At 28.1% G+C, this 26,890-nt stretch overlaps 2 protein-coding genes across 2 annotated transcripts; one reads left to right on the forward strand and one right to left on the reverse strand.

The window, feature by feature from the left end:
• Window positions 1–136: 136 nt before the first annotated feature.
• LOC135925301 (transcription factor IIIB 90 kDa subunit-like) lies at window positions 137–18,507 on the reverse strand. Its single transcript, XM_065460552.1, has 9 exons — window positions 18,371–18,507; window positions 18,205–18,329; window positions 11,264–11,533; window positions 10,686–10,913; window positions 9,746–9,944; window positions 9,131–9,272; window positions 7,103–7,256; window positions 1,420–1,828; window positions 137–1,284 (listed from the first exon to the last, which is right to left on the reverse strand). Exons 1-9 carry the CDS (start codon window positions 18,451–18,453, stop codon window positions 309–311), a joined length of 2,586 nt encoding a protein of 861 aa, XP_065316624.1. The 5' UTR covers window positions 18,454–18,507; the 3' UTR covers window positions 137–308.
• A 2,044-nt stretch (window positions 18,508–20,551) lies between these two features.
• On the forward strand, window positions 20,552–25,480 carry LOC135924684 (uncharacterized). Its single transcript, XM_065459780.1, has 2 exons — window positions 20,552–20,678; window positions 24,821–25,480. Exons 1-2 carry the CDS (start codon window positions 20,627–20,629, stop codon window positions 25,396–25,398), a joined length of 630 nt encoding a protein of 209 aa, XP_065315852.1. The 5' UTR covers window positions 20,552–20,626; the 3' UTR covers window positions 25,399–25,480.
• Window positions 25,481–26,890: the final 1,410 nt, after the last annotated feature.

Consider the following 26,890-nt stretch of genomic DNA (forward strand, 5'->3'; position numbering starts at 1 on the left):
AGCTTAGAATTGAACATCATATAGGTCGAGTATCACAAATTTAAGAAATTTGCTGTACTGCAAACTTCGGACAAAATGTAAATAATTTTTTATTAAATTCTGAACGGATACAAAAATAAATAAATAATTATTTAATAATTTTCAAGAAAGTCTTTCATTCTAAAACATGGTCATTAAATAGTGTAATATATAAATTATAATAATTTGTCTATTTTTTTTTGATTGGAAGCATATTTCGCAAAATTCTTAGAACATGGTCTGTATATTGGACCCCGATATAAGGAATATTCTGGAGGTTTAAAAAATGTTCAATAATCAATGTCTTGGCCATCGAAATGATCGTATTCCCCATCATCACCTCTCATTTGTGCGAGGAGTTGAGCCGCGCTCAACATACTAGGGTTGATCTGGTGCTCATCTTCCGATAACAATTCTTCGTCTTCCTCTTCCTCCTCTATCAACATCACAGATTTGTCCTCCAAAGATAATATTTCCTTTTTTTTAGACATGCGCTCATCTATCATGACAACATCCTCGGCAGCTTCGGCGTGCTTTGTGTTTTGATTACATGTATTTTTATAGGGTTTATGTTTAGCATCATTGTCATGTGATTTCTTGAAATCGACGAATAGGTAATCATCGGCATCGAGCTTTCGCTTAAAATCACTATCCCCACAAACATTCAAATTAGACGTGTAACAACTATCCTTGACGTTTTCTACCTTATTTACGTCATCATCCTCTTTCCTTTTATTAGCAAGGATGGAGTTTTGTAAATAATCCTCTATGATCTCGTTATTATCGTCATTTTTCAGGGCTAATAATGTTTCTTTTGTGCATATGGAATTTATTTCACTCACTTCCTCCTTAGACTCCGCGTCTTTCAAAGCTTCTATGGTATTCCACAGAGTACGGTCGGCAAGATGGGATCCCTTGAAACCCAGGCCCTTTAAAACGTCGTAATTGATTTTGCTACTGACTTTTTTGCCTCTGAATATCCTCTGCCCGGCTTCAGCTCCGGGCTTGAGGTTACCTGCAGCCGATAAAATGTTCTTAACATCTTTTGATAATTTTAATTCCGAGGTAACAGTTGTCTGGATGGAATTGATGCTAGCTTGCTTAGCTTCTCTTTGTTTCATGAATTCGCCGTATTCGTTCTCCCAAATGAGGGTCCTTAAAATGACTTCATCGGGAGACATCAATAAACCATCTAATTCTTCGTCATCTATACCAGTCAGGTCTAATAGATCTTGTTCGTCTTCCTTTACAATGGATTGGGGGTCGCTTGATTTATTGATATAAAAAAAAAGAAGCTTATTAGTCAAATGAATGTTCTGCTTTTATATAAAATTTAACATATGCTTACAAATGATATAAACTTAAAAAAATGTTTCAATTGCCCATTTAAAAAATATATACTTTAATTCAGGTTCTACTTCTGCTATATCTCCACTATTCAACGATTTTTCAAATGGATTTACAAATTGTGATCTATCATCTCCCCTAGTCGAAATTAGATCTAAACTTTCAATAGTGGGCAGGTATTTCAATCCTAAAACTTTTCCACCACTATTCAGAAGTTTATTTTCATTATTCTTAATTAGATCAGACGTTTGACTCTCTGCCATTTTGAAGGTATCTTCATCGGTTTCACTATTAATATGATCACTAATATCCTGGTTATTTTCACCATTTGGCTCATTTTGATCTTCGGAATTTATATTTTTGGGTTCGTTGTCTTGCGCTTTGATGAGATTCCCTATAATTTGCGTATTTATGAGTTCGTAGGCCGCTGATGTTTCATCGAAGGTGGATATCATGTCGTCATCTTTGAGCGAATAAATATATCAAGAATTTTATTTAAAAGATTAGGTAACTCTATTACTAAACATTAGATAAATTTTTTTACTAATTATACAGGCCCGTAACTCATTGGAAGGGAAGGAGTTCATAAATTTAACCTCCCCTCAAAAAAATGTTTTATAAAGTTAAATAAAATGTATTTTAATCAAAATTGTTTGGGTATATATCTGTACCCAAACAATTTAGCTGTATCTGCATTTAATTGATAGAAGGCAACTTTGAAAATATTTTAATTATACGTTGTCAATTACATTTGTTTGTGTATTAATTAAGTCTATACGTATAGGTTTTAAGGATAATAGTATAAAAAAATGTGTTTTTCTTTATAATTACATTTAAAAAGTTCGAACAGAGTTTTAAAGGTTCAAACCGAACCGATATTAATATTTTTATGAACCGAACTTGAACTGATATTATTTATGGTTAGGATGGATGAAGAAAATATGGTAATTGATTTGGTATTAGTAAATAATAATCTTTACATATTATAAAATTTTTAGAGGATTAATGATACTGACATAGAAGAAATGAGTAAACACGGTATCAGCAAAGCGCTTTATAGATCTGAAGAGAGCTTTTGATAGGATCCTGCGTGAAGTAACTTAATGGACTTTGAAAAAATTAGGTGAAGAGGGGTGGTTGGTTATAGCTGTGATGGCAATGTATGAGGATGATCGAACGGTTGTTAGAACAGATGATGGTAATAGCAAAACCTTTGAAGTAAAGGTTGCTACATCAAGGATCAATTTAAGGCCATTATTATTTATCATAGTAATGGAGGTTATGAAGAGAGGAACGTGGAGAACTATTTTGGGCGCTTCTGTATGCTTACGAACTTGTAGCGCTATGGTATTAAAGTATAAGATAATAGATGTTTAATGACATATCAAAATGTATTAATACTGATTGGGACACAACTATGAAGGAGCACTATGTAGCAAATCTTGAGTGTCATATAAAAAGAAACTACTCTATAGAACTCAATAAAATTAACAAAATATCACAACAAATAAAATAGATAATCAGAATGTAGGTTTGTATACAAAAATGTTCAAACCGGTTTTTAGAGGTTCGAGCCGAACAGATATTTTTCCTGAACCGAAACCGATATTCGCTGCAGTTTAGATCCCTTTAAATATTGGTATTGGAGCTTCTCTGTAAAAGTGGGAAAGTTTTATTATTTGGGCGACGTGCTGAACGCTGGAGATGTTGATTCCAGGGATCCAAACCAAACGAATATCGTTTCGGTCAAGGTTAAAGTTGGATAATAATAACGGTTCAAGGTTCAGTTTGTAAAAAATAAAAATATAGGTTCGGTTCTACCTCTTAAAACCTGTTTGAACACTTTTGTATTCAAACCTACATGCGAATTATGTATAAGGAAGAATATATTTTTTTATTTCATCATTAAAATAAAAAACACATATATAAACCTTCATTTTTATTAATTGTACATTATAAAATAATATTTAATTTATAAATATAACAAATAAATATTAAATATTAATTTTAATATGAACAATTAAATTTACTTAATTTTTTTTTATTAAGCCGCACAATTAATATATTTTCAAGATTCGTTTCACTCAAATTACATCTATAAGGAGATAGTATAAATTTAATTGTTGAAAAACATCTTTCGACACTAACTTGGATAGCCGGCACTGCCAGTAAGATATCATACAATTTACATAATTCTGGGTATCGATTACTCTGATTTCTTCAATAGTCTAAAATATTCATATTTTTATTTAACCTAGGTTCTTTAGAAAAATTAACAAAAAAATTTATAATATTCTAGGATTGTTTTAACAGATTTTGTTTGTTTACCATCTTTTTTTTGTAAAAGACTTTCTACTAAATCCTCTTCAGATGAAAATACATTAACTGGCATTGATTTACCTTCACTAGAATCCTCTACTCTTATAACAAAGTTTAATTCCATGTTATACCATATTTTAATAATATGCTCTCTAGCCTTGGTTTTTTATTCTTCAGTCAGAAGCACTTGATATCAATAGGGGAAATGTGCCATGAATGGCCATGTATGATACTTTATGAGCTAAATGAGATTATGTGAAAGTTGTTTTTACTATGTATTGACTGGCCATATACTATGTGTTAACTGGTCATAATATATTATTTAAGAATTTTATTATAAATATGAAATACTTGTAAATTACCTATGTTAATGTTTCTACATTTTTTAGTTGTATAAAAAATTAATTATACACTAATTTAATTAGTATTAAAATCTCAATTTATTACCACATCTATTTAATGATAATATTATAAATTAATATTTTAATTATCATTTTACTAAACATTCTTAAGCTTGTTCATCATTTTATTGCACCAAATGTTGTTTTGCAAGAGCTTTTCATTTTAAGATGAATATGTGAATATGCGAATTATGGCCAATCTATAGATGGCCAGTCAATACTCACCTCTCTATTATTATTAAGCGCCTTATATGTCTATTAAATAAAGCTTTTAAATTCTAATTTTTTGTGTGAATTATGCTAAATGCCTAAGGATAATATTTATTAAAATATCAGTAATCTAAATTAGTAATTTTTTCACCAAACAAAAAAATGTGCAACGTGATTTTCCAGAAAGAGGTACTAAAAACAGTTTATTTGAAATATTTTTTTATTGAATTGCTCTATTCAATAAATGAACTTAGGTAAGGTACATATCATAAATATACACATTTTGAGAAATTGGTCCAATAGATAAAAAGTTAAAGGGTGGTGGCCAGTCTTCACACATGGCCATTTATGGCACATTTCCCCTATAATAAAAATTTATAAAGTAAAATAAAATTATTAATTAAATTTATATAAGATATAATATAATATTTTTATAGCATACCTTAAATCAGGATATAGGCATCAAAAAGGCATTTTTAATTCATTCAATCTCTCTAGCATATCATAGGTTGATAACCATGTAACAATTCAATATATAAGTCTTTTTAAGTATAATTTTTACAGTATGAATGAAATAGATTTTGTCCTTAGCTTCTTGCATGCAGTACGCGCTTTAATAATAATATAGAAACTGAGTAATTTTTTAATGTATGATCTACCACAAGTTGTAAGGTATAAGAAGCACATCTTATATTTATAATAATATATTGAGAATCATTAAGATTGATTGTTAATTCATCAGGTACATTTGTGAAACTAGTAGAAACATCATTCAAATTATCTATATTGTATTTGTTCTTCTTCATCATTTTCATACATTTGATTGTCATCATCACTATCCTCCATAAATAATTTTACCATCTTAATAAGATTTGTCATATTGTCAGTTGTTATAGTGTATATTTGTGATGGTTTGATTTCATAATCATTTAATACTTTTATTAAAAGAATTTTTAAATTTTCTGCAATAGGCCTTTTAAAATTTCTTTCATTGAGAGGTGTTCTCAGAATAATTTTTGCTTTTTCAATATACTGAAGATTAATTTCAATAATGGACCTATCTAGGCAAGTAAGACAGTCAATTTTAGAGATAATAACTTACCATTTATTTCTTTGATTATATTTTTCCGAATACTTAAGGCTAATTCTGCAACATTAGGTTGAATATTTTGAGAATTAATTTTAATATTACCCATGCCTTCTAATATAGGATCAAGAATTTTTTTGAAACCGCTATCATCGTTTAACTTGAATGGTCTGTATTAAAAGTGGCCAACTCATTAAAAGCATCGATTATTACTTTTTAATTTAGTTTTACTAATATTGTCTGTTCTTTTAATGCTTCTTCTATCGTCTATTGGCTTGATGATATCTTAAGCTTTTTATTTTATTAGGCTTTTGTTGTGATATTTTGTTAATTTTATCGAATTCTAGAGGGTGGTTTCTTCTTATGTGACGCTTAAGATTTGCGCCATGATGGTCTCTCATATTTATTTGACAATCAGTTATTACATATTGATGTGTCATTTATAATACATATGTGAATAATTTATATATTAGATTTAATTTTTCTCTAGACATTATGATTTATAAGCTTAAAATACTTAAAAAATGTTGCAAAATGGTAACATACTAAAGTTTATAAAAATTATCTACACTTATCAACCAAATATGAATGATAATAATTTTTAAAACAATTTGAATATAATTAAAATTTTTGCAATATACTAGTAATAGCATAAAATCATGAGGCTCGAACCGGTTCAGAGGCATTTTAGCGTTCGGTTTAGGTTGGGCAAGAAATTTTTTTAGCGGTTCAGGTACGGTTTGGATCCCTGGTTAATTCTGCAGTTGTTGTAGGGTAAGATATGCAGCGAAGAAGTTTCAAGAGATGCTGTCTGTTCTAAAATATAAGATAAGAATGTATCTAGGAAGCTTATGGGAGTTTATGTAAGTTGTATGAGAAGCTGTATAGTGTTGGTGGCGAAACGTGAGTAATAAAAGTGGCTGAAATTAAATTAAAAAGAACAGATATTAGAATGATCAGATTGAGAAAGAATCGGTATAGAAGCTATTGGAGGTGGTTATAAGAAGAAATAAACTGAGGTGGCTTGGACACGTTGAATGAAAGACACAAGATATTTGGGTTAAGAGATGTATTTTGTTGAAAATAATGGGATCAAGACCTAGAGGAAGATCAACAAAGACGTGGGTGAAAATGATAACTTGTGAGATGGAAACAATGGGTCTTACAAATATCGCCGCCCAGGATTGTAAAGTGGAGAAAGGGGATCGTAGAAGAAAGAAACAGCTTACCTGGATAAACCTGGAAAATAATAAACGATAAAGAAGATTTATGGATTTTGCATTTCATTTATGTAATTTATTTTCGAATAGTATTAATCAATATTAGCTTGAAAAAAATATATCAAAATTTTAAAGTCTAGGATGTTCCATTAAAATTTTAAGAAAAATGAGAGATTTGCAAACCCTTTCCTGATTTTTTACGTTTAAAATAGTCCGGCTCGGCCAGAATCTTTTACGTACAAATTATCCGGCCCGTTATAATTTTTTAAAAAATTTGCCTATCCCAATGCGGACTTTGCTGATTTCGGATATATATTTATTATATCTGTCATCGGTTCTTGAAATAGATCAGTGATTCGGTTTTCATCAGCTCGGGGGCGAAGAAGACAGTGATCTTCTTTACCTCGGTAAAAAGTCCTAATTGGGGGGGGGGGAGTTAAAATACGATAAAATTTTCAATTTATGAAAGTATTTTTATTTTAAAATGAAAATTAAAATACTTTGATTAACAGAAGGAATGTCATTGCAGCTATCTACCGATGACTGATTGGACTTGAAAGAAGTTCTCCTATTTTTCTTATTAACTCTAAGTTCGGTCAACTCTTCTTCGATTTGTTGCTGTAAAGATTTTATCTCTTTCGATACCTCGGCAAACTAAAAAATAATAATATAGAATATCGTTTTTTTAATCGTATATTTAGTTAATAAAGTAAATGGCAAAAGCTCAAACTGCTTGGAGGGGTGAGTTAGGCCACAGCTATAGTAGAGTATTCGGGCGTTTTAAGATAAATTCTCCATAAAGTTGGAAATTTCTAGCGTTCTTAAATTACTTTGTTTTCCTAGTTTTATTTAAAATTTTTAAAACATCTCTATAATTGTTATAAATTTCAATCTTATAAGTTGGTAAATATTTGATATTATATTTATTAATAGATAAAGGGAAAAGGATCTAAAATGGTCAGATAAAGGGGTAAGAGTTGGGCTGTCAAATTTTAACAACATCAACATACTCACTATAAAGAATCTAGTAAATTTTGATTTCACTTTATAGTAATTTTTTTTTCCAAATTTAATTGATTTTACTTGAAAAATATTTAAACATTATTAAAAGTAATTTTATAAAATTATATTAAAAAATTGTTTAAAAATATGATATAAATTCTAAATATATCGTTGAATATCGCATATTAATTATAAATAGATATTCATTAATTTTTGAACAGAATTTTATTTAAAGCTCTATTTTTTTCATAAACATTGGCATTCAAATTTAAATAAGAATAAAGTTCTCTTATATAGAACATTGATAGTTTCGGACTAAGCCAATATGAAATTTTAAATCCGGGCCAATATTTTTTTCAAAGTTTTTGGTTATTTTATGCTTGTAGTATATAATTATATATTTTATTTTATACATAATTTCATAACAATCAAATGAATAAAAGAAACCGAAATTCAATTTATTTGTAATATTTTTTTAAAAAAATCGAATTATTTTAAAAGACAGAATAGCTAAAAATTTGATATTATTTTTTGTAATACTATCCTGCAGAAAAAAATTCAAAAATATTTGTCACATTTAACTAATGTTGTTATTAACGGCTCGATTCAGCTGATTTTAAAAATGGCTAACTCAAGATTTTAGACAAGAAAAATCCCCCAAGCTTGGAGATTTCGCCAACAGATGGCACTATTAGCGAAATTTCGAGGCTCAGGTATAATATTTTGGCTAAAACCTTGATTTCGCCGTTTTTAAAAATCGACCAAATAGAGCTGTTTAGCAACACTGCATTCAGTCATAAACATTGCCTATATTTTGATTGATTAACTTCTAGATTACACAATCATTCGTGAAATATTGGTTTTTTTTGAAGTAAAGAAAGATTCTTACCTTCACTTGATACTTTGCAGGCATTTATCATACCATGAAAAATGCGTCTGTCGTACTGTGTATCTTTTCTTTATTGGCTAAAAAGCCCATCCATATTTCGCCGATTTACCTCTTCTCCAACACTCATTGAAAGACCTCTATTACCTATTCCCAGTTTAATTACTTGATATAATTAATGTAATAGATATCTTTTTTCATTCTATAACCGGGATGATCATATTTCTAAGTCTTAACAATCCTCGGGTATAATTCCTTCAATAACATTTGAATTGCAAGTATTGGTATGCCACATGTTCAATCTTCAAGCTTAATAGTCGAATCAAATTGATTGCTATATTCATAAAATTTTTGATAATATAAAAAATAATCAATATATAAACGCTCGAAATTTCCAATTTTTTAGGAAAATTTTACGTTTGATTTTTTGACTTACTATCTTTTAACATTATCCGCTTAAACGTTGTGCTATGGATATAGAAAGCCAAAGGAATGTATAGTATATATTATATGTAATATGGAAAATATATATTATTTCACTCTTTTTTTTACACCAAATTATAACTCAAATATTCAAAAATAAAAATGTCTATACCATATTTCGAATGTAGTTTTTTTAAAAGAAAGAACTTAAATTTACCTTTAAATTATCCAAAAACTGAGTTTTGGAGTTAGCTTTTGATTTAGCAAATGAAGGGGGATCACATTCTTCTTCTAAATCAATTTCAAAAAATTCGGTCAAAGATAGTGAAGCAGAGGGAGTCGCTGCAAATTCTTTTAACCTAACATAGATCCAATAGAATAATATAATTTCCTATTGGTAAATTTCGAATGATATTTTTTTGATAGCCAGTTATTTTGGAATTGATGGGTTCAGAGATTTTTTAGTAAAAATCTTTAAAATTTGGCTTAAAAAACTCAGCCCAAGTGTGTGCCGATAAAAAAAGAAAAACCGTGAACTAATTTACCCAAACTACTGAAGGAAGGCAATGATAAAGTAATGGTTACTAGCGAATGTTTACTTCATAATTATATTTAAAAATAAAATAGGACTTTTTTAAAATGTTAAGAATGGTCCATGTTTAAGCCTCAGTCATCCCATTTTTTTAAGTGAATTTTCTTTGCTGCTGAAACAAATATTAAACATTTAGTTCCCAGTAAATTCAAATGATGACTTAAGGTTGCAAAGCAACCCAAGGCAGCCATATGATGTTAGTTTTATATGCATTTTAAAAAAATGTGGTGTGGTGTGTACCTCTTTTTGAGTGTGGTTTCCCTAACCCTAACAATATTTACCAATTGGCGTGTTGTGCGATTAAAATTATGCAAGCGGGCGGCAACCAGGAGGGCGGCCCCACAGAGGCCTGAAGGCCTTCTGCCGGCGTGTAACCAATCCTTTTTCATTCTAGATATGAGCCTCAGTGAGGTCATGACAACTTCGTGTGTTTTTTTACCTAGATTTAAAAAAAAACTTATTGCAAAAAGCAGTGATGAATGAATGTCGAATAACTAAAATTATTTATATTTTTTAATGTTTATGAATTCGAAAAATAAGGAACATATTAACAGGACAATGAAATGGGGTTCTGGGAACATGAGGTGATTAATCCTTATAATCAGTTTAATTGATGTTAAATATTTTTAAAAAAGTGAGTGAACAATGATAATAGAAAGGAGGGCAAAGAAATAAAGAATAGTAATAATTATTTTAAAGAAATCAACAAAATTTGACATTTTAATTTGAAGAAAAATTATATTCCGATTAATTAAAGTTTTTACTATATAAATAACTTACTAGTCCTAAGTTTCATATAACTATAAGATGCATGACTTTAAAAATTTTAATATGTTGGAAAACCTAATTAATTAAATTGAATAATCGATGATATGAATTAGTCTATATGAAAGCCCCTTAATTTTTTTTAGGGAAATAGACATAAATGAACTATTACAGGAGTGAATATTAGGTGATCCAACTAATCCTCTAGGATAATATTTTATATTCCATAATAGTCTTTCTTTTCTTAAAAATTAATACTCTTACCTAACTTACAATATTCTTTCTTTATTTTTTTTAGTGCAATTATTTCCATTTAAATAAATGTATCTAATATTAATATTTTATAGTAAAATAAAGGAAGAACATATTTTTTATCTCTCATAGGAAGATTTTTTATAAAGAAAAAAAATGAAACCTAATTCCAGCTTTTGAGCGAATCGTGGTATGTAAAGTGCCGGGTCAGTTACGGGAGCGTTGATGCATAACTCGGCCGATAGTTTTAGGTAATATTTACCCAAATCGTAAACTGAAACTGTTAAAGCATCCGAAAAGTCTAACAAGAGATGGCTTGTATTTTCGAGACGACATACCAAGTAGAGCAGGGCTCCATATATCATAGCTTGGCGACGGCCTCTCATGAAACCTGTTGAGATAAGGGGGAAAACAAATTCTATTAGTAGGCAAGTTACTGAGACATAAAATTTTGACCTATAGCAACAGATAAAATTAGATATATCACCTTCATTTTAAGTAAGGGCTGAGAAACAAAAACAACTAAAATTTAAAAATTCAAAATTATGCCTTTTGTTTTTAATTTCTGACGTAGCTTATACCTAGAATTAGTACTGAGAGGAGTGATAGACCCCCATAAGAGCCTCATCTAAGTCCATTAAAAAGTGAAACGAAATTTTAATTTGAAAAAAAATTCGCATTGTTTAATGATTATAATTAGATTTTATGGTCTATAATAAAAATGAATAAGGTTGCTGGTACCTTTAAACAGAGCCAATTTGTAGAAATTAAGCGCCGTTTCGAGACACGTGCTATTGATTTTGAGTCTTGCCGCCAGTCGCGTGAGATCGGATCTGGCCCTGGTTAAGGTATGTTGAGTGGAGCCTGATAACGATACGAAATTGGGCTTGGCTGAGGTTTGATTATTAGCATCATTACCGTGAGCGTTGTCGGCTGACATGGAGGAAGGATTGAGGAGAGCAGTAGCAAAACTGTTTGAATTACGAGAGCGAGAAGAAGTATGTATAATACCTTGGGTTGTTCAGTTACATTTCATAATAAATACAGATGCGTTAGTTTTTAAAATATCGAATCAGATCAGCTCGATAAAACAAAATATTTAAATAGCCTAAGACTTATCAATATGTATCATTTCAGCAATCCCCTGACTCACCTCTTGAAGTATTAACTCTTACTGGCAAGTTAATATTATACTGAGGTAAAAAAATTATGATATATGACACCTTTCAATCTAAATCCGTACCTTTCTTGAGTGCTTGGTTAAAATCGCAGAAAAAATATTTTTTAGATTTTTTAAACAAATTAACGAATTTTGTCAACCCTAGTATTTTATTTAAAACTAATACACTGTAAAATTTTTATCTATATATTTATCAGAGACCTGCAGATCCGGCCCTAAACCCGGGTAAAGGGCAGGGTCGTATATTAACTTTTTTATTTAAAAAAAATCTGGATTGGCGCGGGTCTAAACATATAAAACCAGGGCAGAGCGAAAAAAATTTTTTAAAAAAAATCCAGGTCGGGCCGTGCATATGGTACCTCTGCAGGTCTCTGATATTTAAAGTGTTAATATTTTTAATGACTACCAAGTGCTCAATTCTCAAAAGCAAGAACGCTTTGATAATGGCCTTAGCCTAAGAGATTTTAAATCATGTTAGGGTTCCAAACAATTCCCCTTCTCAGTGGCCACTACTACGGTGGGGGTACAAAGCAATTGCCATTTAAAATTTGAGGGGGGTATTTTACTATTTTTAAAAATTTTTTCAGGGATTCCAGGAAATATATGGTTATAAAAAAAATTCAAAAGAAATTGAATACAATAGATGCAATTTTAACAATTAACAAGTATGTATCCGTAAGAGGTCAGTTATATGTTCGAATATGTATCATTGTTAGTAAACCGGAATGATGATTGGATAGCACTTTTTTATATGTGGCTATATATATGCATAAGCGAGACCTAAAAGATTAAAGATTTTTATTTAGGTTACTTTGATGCTTAATGAGTAGGTTTAGAATAGTAAAACAATGGAAATTTTTTAAAGTAAATATTGCTGGCGTTATTTATCAAAATCTCTTCATTTTTGTTTTATACGTGTATATTTACGTGCTAAGCATTATTCTAAAAAATATTTTGAAAATAATTTGATTTGACCGATTGCCGAGTTCAAAACCGACCACTTATTAAATATTTGATTGATCAAATTTGCTATTAAGATAAATTGAAAAATGTTGATTTTTGTTTTATGTATCTATAAATACGTATAAAACATAATTCCAAAAAATATTTTAAAAATATCGTGATTTGACCCGAAAACCGACCGAATGACCAAATACTGCATTGCTGGCTTATCCATGGAAAAATCTTCATTTTTGTATTATACGCGTACGTGCTAAGCATTATCCTAAAAAATATTTTGAAAATAATTTGATTTGACTGATTGCCGAGCTCAAAACCCCACTTACTAAATATTCGATTGATAAAATTTACTAGTAATATGATTCGAAAAATGTTCATTTTTTGTTTTATATATCTATAATTACGAGTAAAACATATACGAGTCGGTTATCCGCCAAACCACGATATTTTTAAAATATTTTTTGGGATTATGTTTTATATGTATTTATAGATATATAAAACAAAAATGAACAATTTTCAAATTATATTACTAGTAAATTTGAATCTAGGAAAATAATTCCCCGGAAAAAAAATCCCGTGACCCGGATCTGCTCTGCAGTATTTAATTAAATAGAAATGTTTTTTAAAGTCAAATTTCTTCGAGGATTTGAGATTTTAAATAATAAAACGAAAGTTAAATAAATCTAGTTCACCTTTACACACTTTCATCAACTTTTAGGTATTTATTGAAAAATTATTTTTACACAAATTTTAATCATTTTTTTAGAAATATGATAAAAGGCTTTTCACAGTTTACTGACTCTTAAATAGCGCCCCTTTTTGTTTTTACAAGGATAAGCTATTAAATAATATAATTTTATAAATTTTGTGGCTAAATAGGAAATTAGCAATTCAATCTGATACCCTCTATTTGATAAATATTATTTTACTGAAGTATTTACCTACTTTAAGAATTTAACTGACTGAATACAAAATCACTATAAAACTTGCAAAATTATATTTTTTACTGCCCAATTTTAATTAAATACTGCCAAAAGTAATGAAAAATGCTGACCACTTTAATCAAAATACATCCAGAGGTGATTATCAGCAGTGAGTATTATATTTTTCTAATCTAACAATTATTATTTTGCTTATGAATTTTTTTCAAAAGTTACAGAAAAGAAATAATTATAATTTTATTAAATGATATATAGAATAATAAATTATATTATTCAAAAGAAACAATTCTAGAACGTATATGTTCTCCAATTGAAGAGAGAAAATTGGGCAAGTCCCTTCTCTCTTCTAAATAATCAATGCATAAATTTTTTAAAATAGTTTGTTTCGTTGCATAAATACGATTTTTTTTGGGAGTGTATGTCCCAATATTCCATTGGCCGATTTTTCCCATATCAACCGCTATTTCCATCCTTATTTTTTCGAGTAGTTCCCATATCTTCGGTTTTTTGTTGCCTACAATATGCTTAAATCGGTTATTCCATCCTTCACATACATTGTTTGTTCGATTTTCCCCAGCAATCGTAACATTGAACACATTCCATGTTTCTGGTGGGAACAATGGCTCTACTTGCCTTTGAGAGTTTTTCCCATGTCTCAATTCTCCATTCACATAATTTTTATCAAAATAAAACAATAATTCTTTGTTTTCATCCGATACAATGGTTTTTAAATACTCCATACCTCGTTTGACATCGTGTATAGGTAAGAATGCTAATCCATCGATCATAGCTGCAAATAAGCATAACATTGGATCATTCCGATATGATGATTCTAACCCCAATTCCTGAATCTTTCTATGAGTTGATTGAGTTAGATGATAAAAACATCCTTGGATGTTGATATCTCTACCTAAAAGTTGAAAAAATATAGATTAAAATTATTGTATAGGTTTTATTTAATATTTATGTCTTTATCAATTTTTATTAATTGTACTGTGTGACAAGAAAAATGGGAGAAAAAATAAATAAAAACAAGTTTTGGTGCAGAATTTGACATTGAGTTCGAATTCGTTTTCTAAGTTTTCCCTTCACGTCAAGTTTTAAAAATATTATCGTATAAAGGCAACTTTTCGAAATCTCAAAAATGGTAATACGGATATATTTTAAAAAGTATCAAATGAAAATCCCTGAAAATTGGTGATAGTGTTAGATTTATATTTCCTTATAAATTTATTAATTTTTATAATTTTTTATCGATTGCTTTTTGAGAAAAATGGTAAAGAATTTCGTTTTGGGGGGTCTTAAGTTTTCAATTTAAATTCCCGGCAAGAATCGTATAAATATGTTGGCGGACTACTGCTGGAGTATCTTTTTTGAAAATAAATCATCAACTTCATATTCGCGGAAATATATTTAGATTTACCATTAAATGTTTTATAATTTCAAATTTTATTATTTAATTTTGAAATTGAAATTTCCATGTACAAAAGTATTTTAAAATGTATGAAAAATCAAAATCCGCTTATAAATTCATAAGTTTAAATTGCAAAAAAATAATATCTTTATATAAATTTTTTTATAATTAATAGACCTTCATATATTTATAAATGTTGGTTTTTTTATATGCACAAATAAAATACATTATTATAACCAAAAAATATAAGATTTATTAATAAATCTTTTTAAAGTAATTTCTTTTCTGTAACTTTTGAAAAAAATTCATAAGCAAAATAATAATTGTTAGATTAGAAAAATATAATACTCACTGCTGATAATCACCTCTGGATGTATTTTGATTAAAGTGGTCAGCATTTTTCATTACTTTTGGCAGTATTTAATTAAAATTGGGCAGTAAAAAATATAATTTTGCAAGTTTTATAGTGATTTTGTATTCAGTCAGTTAAATTCTTAAAGTAGGTAAATACTTCAGTAAAATAATATTTATCAAATAGAGGGTATCAGATTGAATTGCTAATTTCCTATTTAGCCACAAAATTTATAAAATTATATTATTTAATAGCTTATCCTTGTAAAAACAAAAAGGGGCGCTATTTAAGAGTCAGTAAACTGTGAAAAGCCTTTTATCATATTTCTAAAAAAATGATTAAAATTTGTGTAAAAATAATTTTTCAATAAATACCTAAAAGTTGATGAAAGTGTGTAAAGGTGAACTAGATTTATTTAACTTTCGTTTTATTATTTAAAATCTCAAATCCTCGAAGAAATTTGACTTTAAAAAACATTTCTATTTAATTAAATACTGCAGAGCAGATCCGGGTCACGGGATTTTTTTTCCGGGGAATTATTTTCCTAGATTCAAATTTACTAGTAATATAATTTGAAAATTGTTCATTTTTGTTTTATATATCTATAAATACATATAAAACATAATCCCAAAAAATATTTTAAAAATATCGTGGTTTGGCGGATAACCGACTCGTATATGTTTTACTCGTAATTATAGATATATAAAACAAAAAATGAACATTTTTCGAATCATATTACTAGTAAATTTTATCAATCGAATATTTAGTAAGTGGGGTTTTGAGCTCGGCAATCAGTCAAATCAAATTATTTTCAAAATATTTTTTAGGATAATGCTTAGCACGTATACGCGTATAATACAAAAATGAAGATTTTTCCATGGATAACGCCAGCAATGCAGTATTTGGTCATTCGGTCGGTTTTCGGGTCAAATCACGATTATTTTCTCTAATAATTTATTGGAATTATGTTTAATACGTATCTCTATAGATACATAGAATAAAAATCAACATTTTTCAATTTATCTTAGTAGCAAATATGATCAGTCAAATATCTAATAAGTGGTCGGTTTTGAACTCGCAATCGGTCAAATCAAATTATTTTCAATATACGTTCTAGCATAATGCATAACACGCAAATATACACGTATAAAGCGAAAATGAAGAGCTTTCTGACGAATTAACGCCAGCTATATTTACTTTAAAGAATGTGCAATATTTTGCTATCCTAAGACCTACTCATTAAGCATCAAAGAAACCTAAAAAATAGTTTTAATTTATAGGTATTTCACATGTATATATAGGCCCAAATATGGAAAAAGTGCTGGCCAATCATCATTCCGGTTTCCTAAAATGATACATATTCGAGTGTATAACACCCTCTTACGGATATATATTTGTTAATTTTTAAGGTTGCATTAAATGTCCATTTGTTGTAATAAGCTATTTCATAGTAGAATTAAAGGACAATGATATCAATTGAGAAATCATTTAGTAAATTAAAAATTATAAAAATAGGCTGAGAGCTAATAATGACCAAGAAAAATTAGAAGCGTTTTAAATGTCAGTTGAATGAGAATTATTAGCATAGATTTAACTAGAAGATATTCCTGTATATTTGTGCAAAGGTTCAAAGTTAATGGAGAATTAACGTAAAAATTATATATTTTCTTTAAATTCTTTTATTAAAATCTTATTAATATTATTTACAATATGATCGGTGCCAGATTTTATAAAAGTGCAGCAATTTTATTCTCTGTAATAATGTATAACTGCAATAATTTTATATTTATAATAAATAGATTTAATATATTGAGTATGTATTTGTATTTTTTTTATATTTAACATCATGGTAATCTAATATAAAATATATATGAATATTATTTTATATAGGTAATGAATATGATTTTGGATGTGCATTTTTTAAAAATAAAATATATGATTATCGTATAATACTATTCTTTTTTTACTAAAAATGTAAATCGTTTGAACTTATTTTCAAAAAACAAGAAGTAATAAAAATTATGTTAATCAAAGAAGCCATTTAAGGGAACCCGGTCAAAGACCAGACAAAGTGGAATGAAGGCCCGCAAAATGGAAGTACAGGGGCAAAGTCCCCATATAAATGAGGCCACTATAAAAAATGCTCATGAGGCCATAGGGTTGCCAGTACACCCCTGTCGCATTGTCCTCTAGTATTAAAGGGAAAATATGGTAGGAGAAAAAGGGAGGATTATTATTATTAATAAATTGAACCTATACCATAATTTTATATGACACTAAACCTTGTCCAATATTATTTGCAGTTCAAATCCATCCGTAACCACTAAAAAAAGAAGTTCTACACATCTGTTATAAACAAATCATAGCCAATTTTAATTTGGCGTGATAATAAAAAATATAGAATATATTTCTTTAAAATTTTTCAACAAAATTCAAGGAAATTTATAGACTTTTAAATTTAATAATTATATTGTCAATTAATTATTAAATTGTTTTAAAATTCTTTCAAAGATTGCTTCTTAAATTCCTAAACTTATTATAGTAATTTTAATAAAAATAAATAATATTTACTTGTTCCACAATTATATTGGTTTAAAGTAAAATACATTTTAAAAAACATAGCTTTCATGTAGATGCTTTGTCAATGTATAAAGTATCAACCAGTTCAATTATAATTAGTGAAAAACTTATATCCAAAAGTAAAATAAATACCGTAATTTAAGAAATTATAAATACAAGTAAAAAATTTTGAAAACAAGATAAATTTATCTCACAGTCACAGCTGAATAATAAAATTACTAATATTGAAATTGCTATATTCATAATAAAATATACCATCTTCATTAATAAAAGTCCCTATTGCTGAAATCCCGCCATGATTATCTTCTTGAAAGCCTATTTCTGATACAATGAGAGTATCTTCAACAACAGATCCACAATTAATACATACCGAATCACCTCTACAATAGCATATTTATTAGAATTCAGTAATTACACTTACCGTGATGGTTCTGTGTCAATATCTGCAGATCCGCAATTAGGACAAGTCAGTGAAGATCTTTTAGAAGATTTAATTTCTGACATTATATTGTTGCAAAAAAAAATTTGAGTATAAAAATAGATTAAATGATTTAATAGAAAATAATAACATGTGTATTTTACGTGACAATATGACATTTATAAATGATTATTTAAATACAATTAAAAAATAAATAAAATAAATTTACGTTTATTATAATAAAGCCTATTATATTAGAAAAAAAATGTTATTTAATGATTATAATATGATACTGCTGACATATCATCTAAATAAGAGAGTAAACAACACCCCCTCCCCTTGTATTAATAAAATACAGATTATACATTATTTTGAAGAAATAGAAAAAGTTTTATGAATTATGAATTGCAAAGTATTTTATATCAAATAGAAGCTTGCAGGCGAGTAGCTAGGTGGCCACCACCGTAACAAATTTTTGAAAAATTATAAAAGTGTTAAGGCGAGTAGCTAACAATTGGGGGATAAATCCACCCCCCTCTACCCCCCACCTTAGCAACAATTATAGAAAATATATAAAAGGGATTTATGAATTGTTAATTGCAAAGTATTCCATTTCATATAGGTTCTATTCTATTTAAATATTAGTAAAAAGTTAAATTAATTAAATTATTTTTTTCTTATATATTGATATTTTATTTCACGAAAATTTAAATTTTATTTTCTTATATTTTTTCAAACATTGATGGATATAAGAAAATTTTCCCAACTAAAAATTTTTTAAATTAATTTATGATAAAATTTCTAGAGTGTATGAAATGTTCAGATATCCAAATATGCATAATTTGCTCTGGATATATTTTTACACTGAAAAATCAAGGTTATATATGTCAGGTCTATCTTCTGGTATTAAAGAAAATCATTTATATTAATTAATTATTAAAAAATATTAGACCGTTGATTATATATTTAAATATTCTTTCTATATTATTTACATTTAAATATTACTTTATATATACTTAAATATTATTCTTATATTAGTAGTTAACTATTGCATAAATTATCATTTAAATTTTTTATAAATTTATTCCCGATCCGTGATATATAGCGCATATGCCCTCTAACGTTGAATAAACAACAGAGCTACGCTAGGTTTTCCTCATTTCCATCTAATTGGAACATAAGTTTATTGGGGTGTAAAGTTAAAAAATATGAGGAGCCCTCTACACGTTTTTGGGCAAGCCACGTACTTTAACGCGCAGACATCCATAGGTTGTAAGAAAAGAGCGGGGCAGAAAAAGAGCCTATGCCCAAGAACTGCAGTATAAGTTAATTACTTTAAAGGTGGGTGGTGGCTGATTTTAAGTTTAAATTCTTTAGTGTAAGTCTTTATGTGCTATCAATATTGAGATTTAAGGTTCATAGAATCTGAAATAAAGATGATTAAATAAAAAAAATTTGCCTTGTCAGTATGATATAGTATTATTTTATGTTGATGATTTATCCATACAATACAGTATTACCCAACAAAATCTTCCAAAAATTAATTATTTTTTGGAAAGGAAGGAAAGGGAAGGAAGGAAAGGGAAGGAAGGAAAGAAGGGAAGGAAGGAAAGTTTAAAATTCAAGAAATAAAATGTCTATCCACCATCTTTGCTGTTTTTGTCGCAAATAAGATTTAACACATGATAACATTATGTTTAATTTATATACAATTACAAAGCCCAATGTTGAAGCATCTCACACAGCTTATATAATAGGAAATCTTATAATTATATTTGATTCATTATCTATAAATAATCTTCATAAATGTGTATGATATCTTATTATATATTTAACACCTATTATTAAGAGTGAAAATTATGGAGTACTTCAACCTATTACACTATTGGAATCTATAATAGTATAAATATCTTTTATAAAGTGAGAAATGTTTCTTATTTTAAGGACAAAAATATTGCTGAAGATCACCTTTTATTATTAACTAAAGAAGAAACATTATATCTATTATGCCAAAATTATCTTAATTTAATATATGATTCAAAATACCAGCTTACTCTTCCATATATGATAAGTAGCAACTCAATATATGATAGTATATATTCAAAAATGCAAAAATATAATAAACATAAATTGTACAAAAAACTGACATTTGGAGAAGCTTATGACTTATTTTCAGAATTTGATGACTCATTTATAGTTAAATATATTGTTTATTGTTATTTTAAAAGGCCAATTACACATATTTTTTCTTCTAATAAAATGAAAAAGAGTTGGGTTGTGAAACCTGGGATGAAATATGGTTCTGATTTTGGTAATTAATTCATCTTATACTTATGAATATATAGATATTTTAGCATTCCCCTTTTTATTTGTATCTACACATTGAGAAAGGTTGATTTTTTTTGGTGTGGGGGGGGGGGGTCTTCTACCTCAAACCCTGTTATGTCTGGATATTATAAAAAATATTATATATATTTTTCTATGGTTATTTTTATATTATCTCCATTAAAATTACCTGACAATTGGAATTACTAAATCTAAAATTGACATTGTTTTATGCTTTTCTGACTTTAATCAATATGGTAGTCAGCATAAATGAAATAAATATTATTAAAAATGGGCCCCTCACAATTAAAAATATTCTGAAAATTTTGTCAATGTTTAGTGTTCAATTATGATTTAATCCATTTGGTAGACAGTAGAAAGAAAAAAAATTGGCATTATGCTAGAATGAAAGTTATAAAAAAACATATCTTGCATGCATTAATATTTAGTGCATGACAAGTACTATTCATCAGTCAAATGTGAGAACCAAAAAATGAAAACGATGACATCACACTTTAAGAAATAAATAATTGTCAAAATAGCATCTGGCTAAAATGTGGATGTTATAGCTCTCTTGCTTATGGCAATATTTATGAATTCTTTAATTAAATTTACCATTAATCAAAAATTGTGATCGAATTACAAAGCATACAAGCTATGATATCACATCATAATTTAAAGCCATCCAAAGATATGGTAGCTTCATCTCTGATATTTTTAGCAATAATTAGTATGTATTTCATATTCTCTAGTGCTACAACCTGTTTGTTAGATAGATTAAACAAAAACATCATTAACAAAATAAAAATAAATTGTCAAGATTATCACATTAGAAGGAAAATTATTGAAGCAATGACAATATATAAGGCATGATTAGTACCTACTTAATTCATCAATCAGTTTTTCTAATCAGTAATAAAAATACCATTTATAGGTAAATTAAGAAATACACAGCACATATTTGTCCGAGTTTTAAATATCCAATTTATAATTCAAAAATTAATTATGTCTAAATTCATTAAAGTTTTTCCTTAATTCAAAATATTTTTGAATCTTATGATTCTATAATCTTTATAGATGTTGCTTGATCTTTTCATTGTATTTAATAGATACCTCACAATATAAATTATATTATTAAATTTATAATTAATTGTTTTTTTAAAAAAACTAAAAAATTATTGTCTATGCCACTATATCTATATAATAATATTTTAACAATCTTATTTTATATACAACTTGAGATAATATTAGTATCAGCCAATGCTTTCAATTTTAACTCATATCTGTGGCCATATCTTCTGGGCAAGGCAATAGTGGGTAAGTGCATTTTTTTAAAAAAATTCTTCCAAAGTTAAGGCCATGTTTATGTATCTTGCTACTCGTTAAATATTTTAAAAGAAGAAAGAAAGATATCTTATGGGATGTATCACTCCTTAGTATAGTTGGGTAATTACTAGTGCTGTAAACATTTCTAAAAAAATCGAACGCGTTCAACGTTCATTGACAAAAATCGAACGCGTTCACGTTCAAGTTCACTTTCAAAAAATAAGGAACACGTTCATGAATCGTTCAAAATTATGATAAATTTTCTAATATAAATAATGTCTTATATTTATTAACACAATATTAGCCATGTTAAAAAATAATATAGTTTTTTAATAAATAACAATATTTTTCATCTGATAGAAGGAATGCTTGGCAGTTAATACGGCATTAGCTATACTAAAAACGCGCTCAAGGGTAGATGAGGTGATTACGGTATTATACTTAATTAATAACTCTTTTAACGTGGGGAATTTATTAAAAACATTTATTGTTTTGTTATTTGCTTCAAAGAATTGAGATAAGTTATCCTCCTCCAATCCATTCTTTACTTCCTCGACAATAAAAAAGTATCTCGAAATTAACAGTTCTTGCATTATCATTTCTAGGGTTTTTAAAGCATTTTTTTCAATAACGCTATAAGTTTATTTTTAATAGGTTCGTTCTGTGGAAGTTTTATCCATGGCCATTGAAGCTTGATTACTGGATGTATAATTGCAGAAAGAACATATTGATCTTCATATATATGTTCAAATCTTAAAAAAATAAAATATATGTAATTAATTGAGAGTGACAGGTTTAATACCTTTTATTAATCCCATTTAATACGGCGTCTATCTATGGTTCATATTTGAGGCCACTAATTTTTTTTAATTTTAAAATAACTATCGTTATTGTTGGGGTCAAATATCCCAAATGCATTTTTTCTTCAAATTTAATGATTTAATATTACAATCAAATGTCGTTTTAAATTGGAACCTGGAGATTTTGACAATATAATACTTTTTGGGCACATTTTACACTTGGTGGCATTGAATTAGTTCCTTCAATATAGGATGTTACTGTAAAACATTTATCATATTTGGCCATGGTAATGATAATTCATCTGATTTTAGCTTTTAAGAATCAGATGATGGGGATTAAATAATAATATCCATGCTTATGCTAATCTATTAAATTAAAATACAAACAATAATTTCAAATTAATAAACTATGTGTTAAAAAAATTGAAATGTAAAGGAAATACGCAGCCGATTAAAAAATATAAATAATACTTTTTTAAAAAAAATTCGGAAATATTAAATTTTTCAAATAAATAAAAAGAAAAAGTATTTTTAAAATTGAACAAATGTTAAATTCTAACGCGTTCGTCATAAAAAAGGACGCGTTCACGTTCAAAGTTCGTCAAAAATAAAAGGAACGCCGTTCAACATTTTTTTCAAAAAACGAACTTCGTCGCGTTCGTTTACAACACATTACTATATTTTTAGCCGTTTAAACAAATTTTTAGCTGGCTAAACTTAGTTTTTGCCCGAAACTATCATTTTGGCCTATGGTTTTTTCTTAAAAATATGGCATACTCAAATGTGAAAAACTAATATAATTAAAACGCTTGAATGTTGACGTATTTTCTCCGGCAGACCTGTAGATTGAGCCGAATTAGCCGACATTTAACTATCGCCAAACTATTTTCAATAGTAATTTGATATATAAGTTATATCTTCTTTTTGTTGCAAATAATACAACAAAAATATAATAGCGCATTTTTTTGCAGTGTTGTTAAAATAGCACACCCTGTTTTAGTATCGATAGTTAATAGCACGCTCCTTTTTTTGCCAAAAAGTCAGTGCTAGAGCGCTAATTTTTTTTTTTTGAAAGAAGTGAAAAAATATAATGAATAAAAAAACGAAAATTAGTATTAATAGTTAATTATAATTTTCGAAATTTGTATTATAAAATCCAACCAACTGTCTAATAGGAAATACCTTAAATGCCTTTGAGCAAAAGAATCCTGAAATTTTTTTTTAAAGTAGGAAGATTTTTGATCAAATTTTACTTAAAAATTGCAATCTTTTTTAGTAAATATTTTTTTATGCCTATAAAAAAAGATAAAATCACAACTCATTTTTGAAAAGAATCTTCAAACATTTTTAATTATTTTCTAAAAAAAACATTTTTGATTTTATATTAAAAATATTTATAAAATTAAATGCTTCATTTTATCTCTGCAAGGGCTAGTGCTGACTATAGTAAGGCAAAACTTTTTCGGTTATTGCCCTCTAGACAGGAATGATAATATAGAAATTATTTTATTATTAAAACGTAAAAAAATAATATTACCATAAATAATTATTTTAATTACAGTAATTTTAGCTACATTTTTTATATAAATTCTTTTATAATCAAAAACTATTAAAACATATAAAAAGTATGTTGCTAATAGCTCGCTATTATTAATTTTTCAAAAGAAGCGAAAGCGCGCTAATTATAAGTAAGGTAGGTTTAACAACACTGATTTATTTCCTTTTTTAAAAATAATTCAATACATTTTAAACATTACAAATGAATTAAATTTGATTCCTTTTATTCATTTATTAATAATTATTAGAAAATTTAAAAAAATGTATACAAGCATGGAACCCTGAGAAGGGTATCAAATTTTGAGAAACCAAAATGAGTCCTAATTATGATTTAATTAATATGTTATCTTTATCTTCCCAGCATTCTTCAGTTTTCTCCCTAAAAAAATCTTACGTTATTTATTTTTAAATAGTAATTCTCTTCATTCTTTTTTTTGTCTGGTAGTTTTATACGAGGACGGAGGGCCAGAATTTTATCACGCTCGTTATTCCGTTTTAGTCAAGCACCATAAAATACCGAAATTTGTGAACTCCAAAGAATATAATTTCCACGATAAGTGTCTAGATCCATTCCGATTCCTATCCTTGAAATCCTTAGGTGCTCGCATAAGGGTAACGATTTCCGCCGGAAAAAGTTTCATTCTAGCTTTAGTCATTGAATACGTTGACGCGGTTTCCCTCAAGAAATCATTTTCCACTTCCCATCTCGATTACCTATCCAAATTTTACGGAAAAGACGCGGATGATTGCCATATCGTCTGTACTGGCCAGGAAATGTTCGACCGAAATGCGAGCATGTCTGATAACATGTTAGACCCTTTCCATCGAAATAAATATCGTGACGATAGTCGCTTCATAAATTCCCGAAATTTGAATGAAGACCAAGCCGACGCGTTGATACGAAAAATCTCGGACCTCAATTTTGCCATCGATAACCATCATTCTCTATTTCGCATACCTAAGTACAAAGTTATTCCTTTAATCGTCGATAGATGGGATCCAAAGGCGCATGTTAATACATGACGTTGGGAAAATTATTACATTATACTATGTTTTAGTCGCGATTAGTATTTTATTATATATTTTGTAATATTGAAGTTTTTGAATTGCGTAATTAATAAATTATTTTACATCATGTACATTGTTATAGTTTTAAACTTAAGATATTGACGTGAAGAATTTTTTTATATAACTACTTTTTAAAAAAATAATGCTTTTATATTAATGATTTAAAGTTTTTTTTATTAATTGGGTGGTGTTAAATCTTAATTTATGCCATAATAATTTATAATAATTACACGTTGTTTAACAGACGGAATTCGTAATATTGTACTTTATAGCGTGGATAGCTTCATGCTACTCCAATAATTCTAGCAACCATGGAAACATTTCAACTCCTAAACATATCCGTAGAAGGCAATTATATTCGATGATTCAAGCTTTGGATCTTAATACTACCGCTATAAATTTATCCTTTTTGACACGCGATGTAAAAGTAATTAGTGGGTACTTGGCAGAAATACATTGCTGTAAGGGTTTCTATTATATCCTTGGAAGGGGATCTAGAAATTGTTTCTGTGTTCATTGTTATTGGGACTTTTTTGAAGAAATTTACAAGTTGCATGTCAAATGTTATTTTTTGCCATCGGGTATTTTATATTCCATACAAAAAATATTTATTGATTTAGTTCACGTAGATACTCTTTTGTTCTCTTTTAGTGACAATATTATTATAACTGCGTTAGAGATGGTGCCTATTACATTGAATCTTTACAAAACAATTATAAACCAACCAGATAATGATTACAAAAGATTTCTTAATGCTTCTAACATATCTCCGCAAACTAATTACGCCATTATCCCTCCTATATTTTTATATCCCTACCCATGGATTCAAGATTTATATCTAAATAATTGCAGAGTGAAAGAATTTCACGAAGGTGCATTGCGCATTTGCTATTATTTGGCGTTTCTGGATTTGAGTAATAATTTAATTAATTCTTTAGATAGTTTAACATTCGTTAATTGCTTTTTTCTCGAAATTGTCTTGTTACATGGAAATTTAATCCAGACCATTGAATCGTTTTTAGTTCTATACTTTTTGAGAATTGAAGAGATATATGTAACCTTGTACGATAATCCTTTTAAGTGTGACTGCTATTTTACCCAATACCTTTGTGACTTTAATGAATATTTTTATAAAAGTTCACGACTCAGCACATTAACTATCCATCGCTCCAAACAATTATACCATAACCTTTCTTTCCCCCTATTTACCTCCTGTTCGAATGAAAGAAAAAAATGTCGCAGCATAAATTCGCTGACACGTGACTGGAATTCCACATGTGTCCCCGAATTAAGGGCGCAATACACGATTCCGGGATCATGCTGGAACATGTATTTTTATCAATATTCTATCCCTCAAATACCTGAAATACTTATTAAGCAATATAAACTTCAAAAATATGCAACCTTATTTCTCAAATCTTTAGATGATTATGAAAAAAAATTGGAA

The sequence above is a fragment of the Gordionus sp. m RMFG-2023 genome, chromosome 2 (genome assembly GCF_954871325.1).
Source record: "Gordionus sp. m RMFG-2023 chromosome 2, tfGorSpeb1-WG-v2, whole genome shotgun sequence".
NCBI lineage: Eukaryota > Metazoa > Nematomorpha > Gordioida > Chordodea > Parachordodidae > Gordionus > Gordionus sp. m RMFG-2023.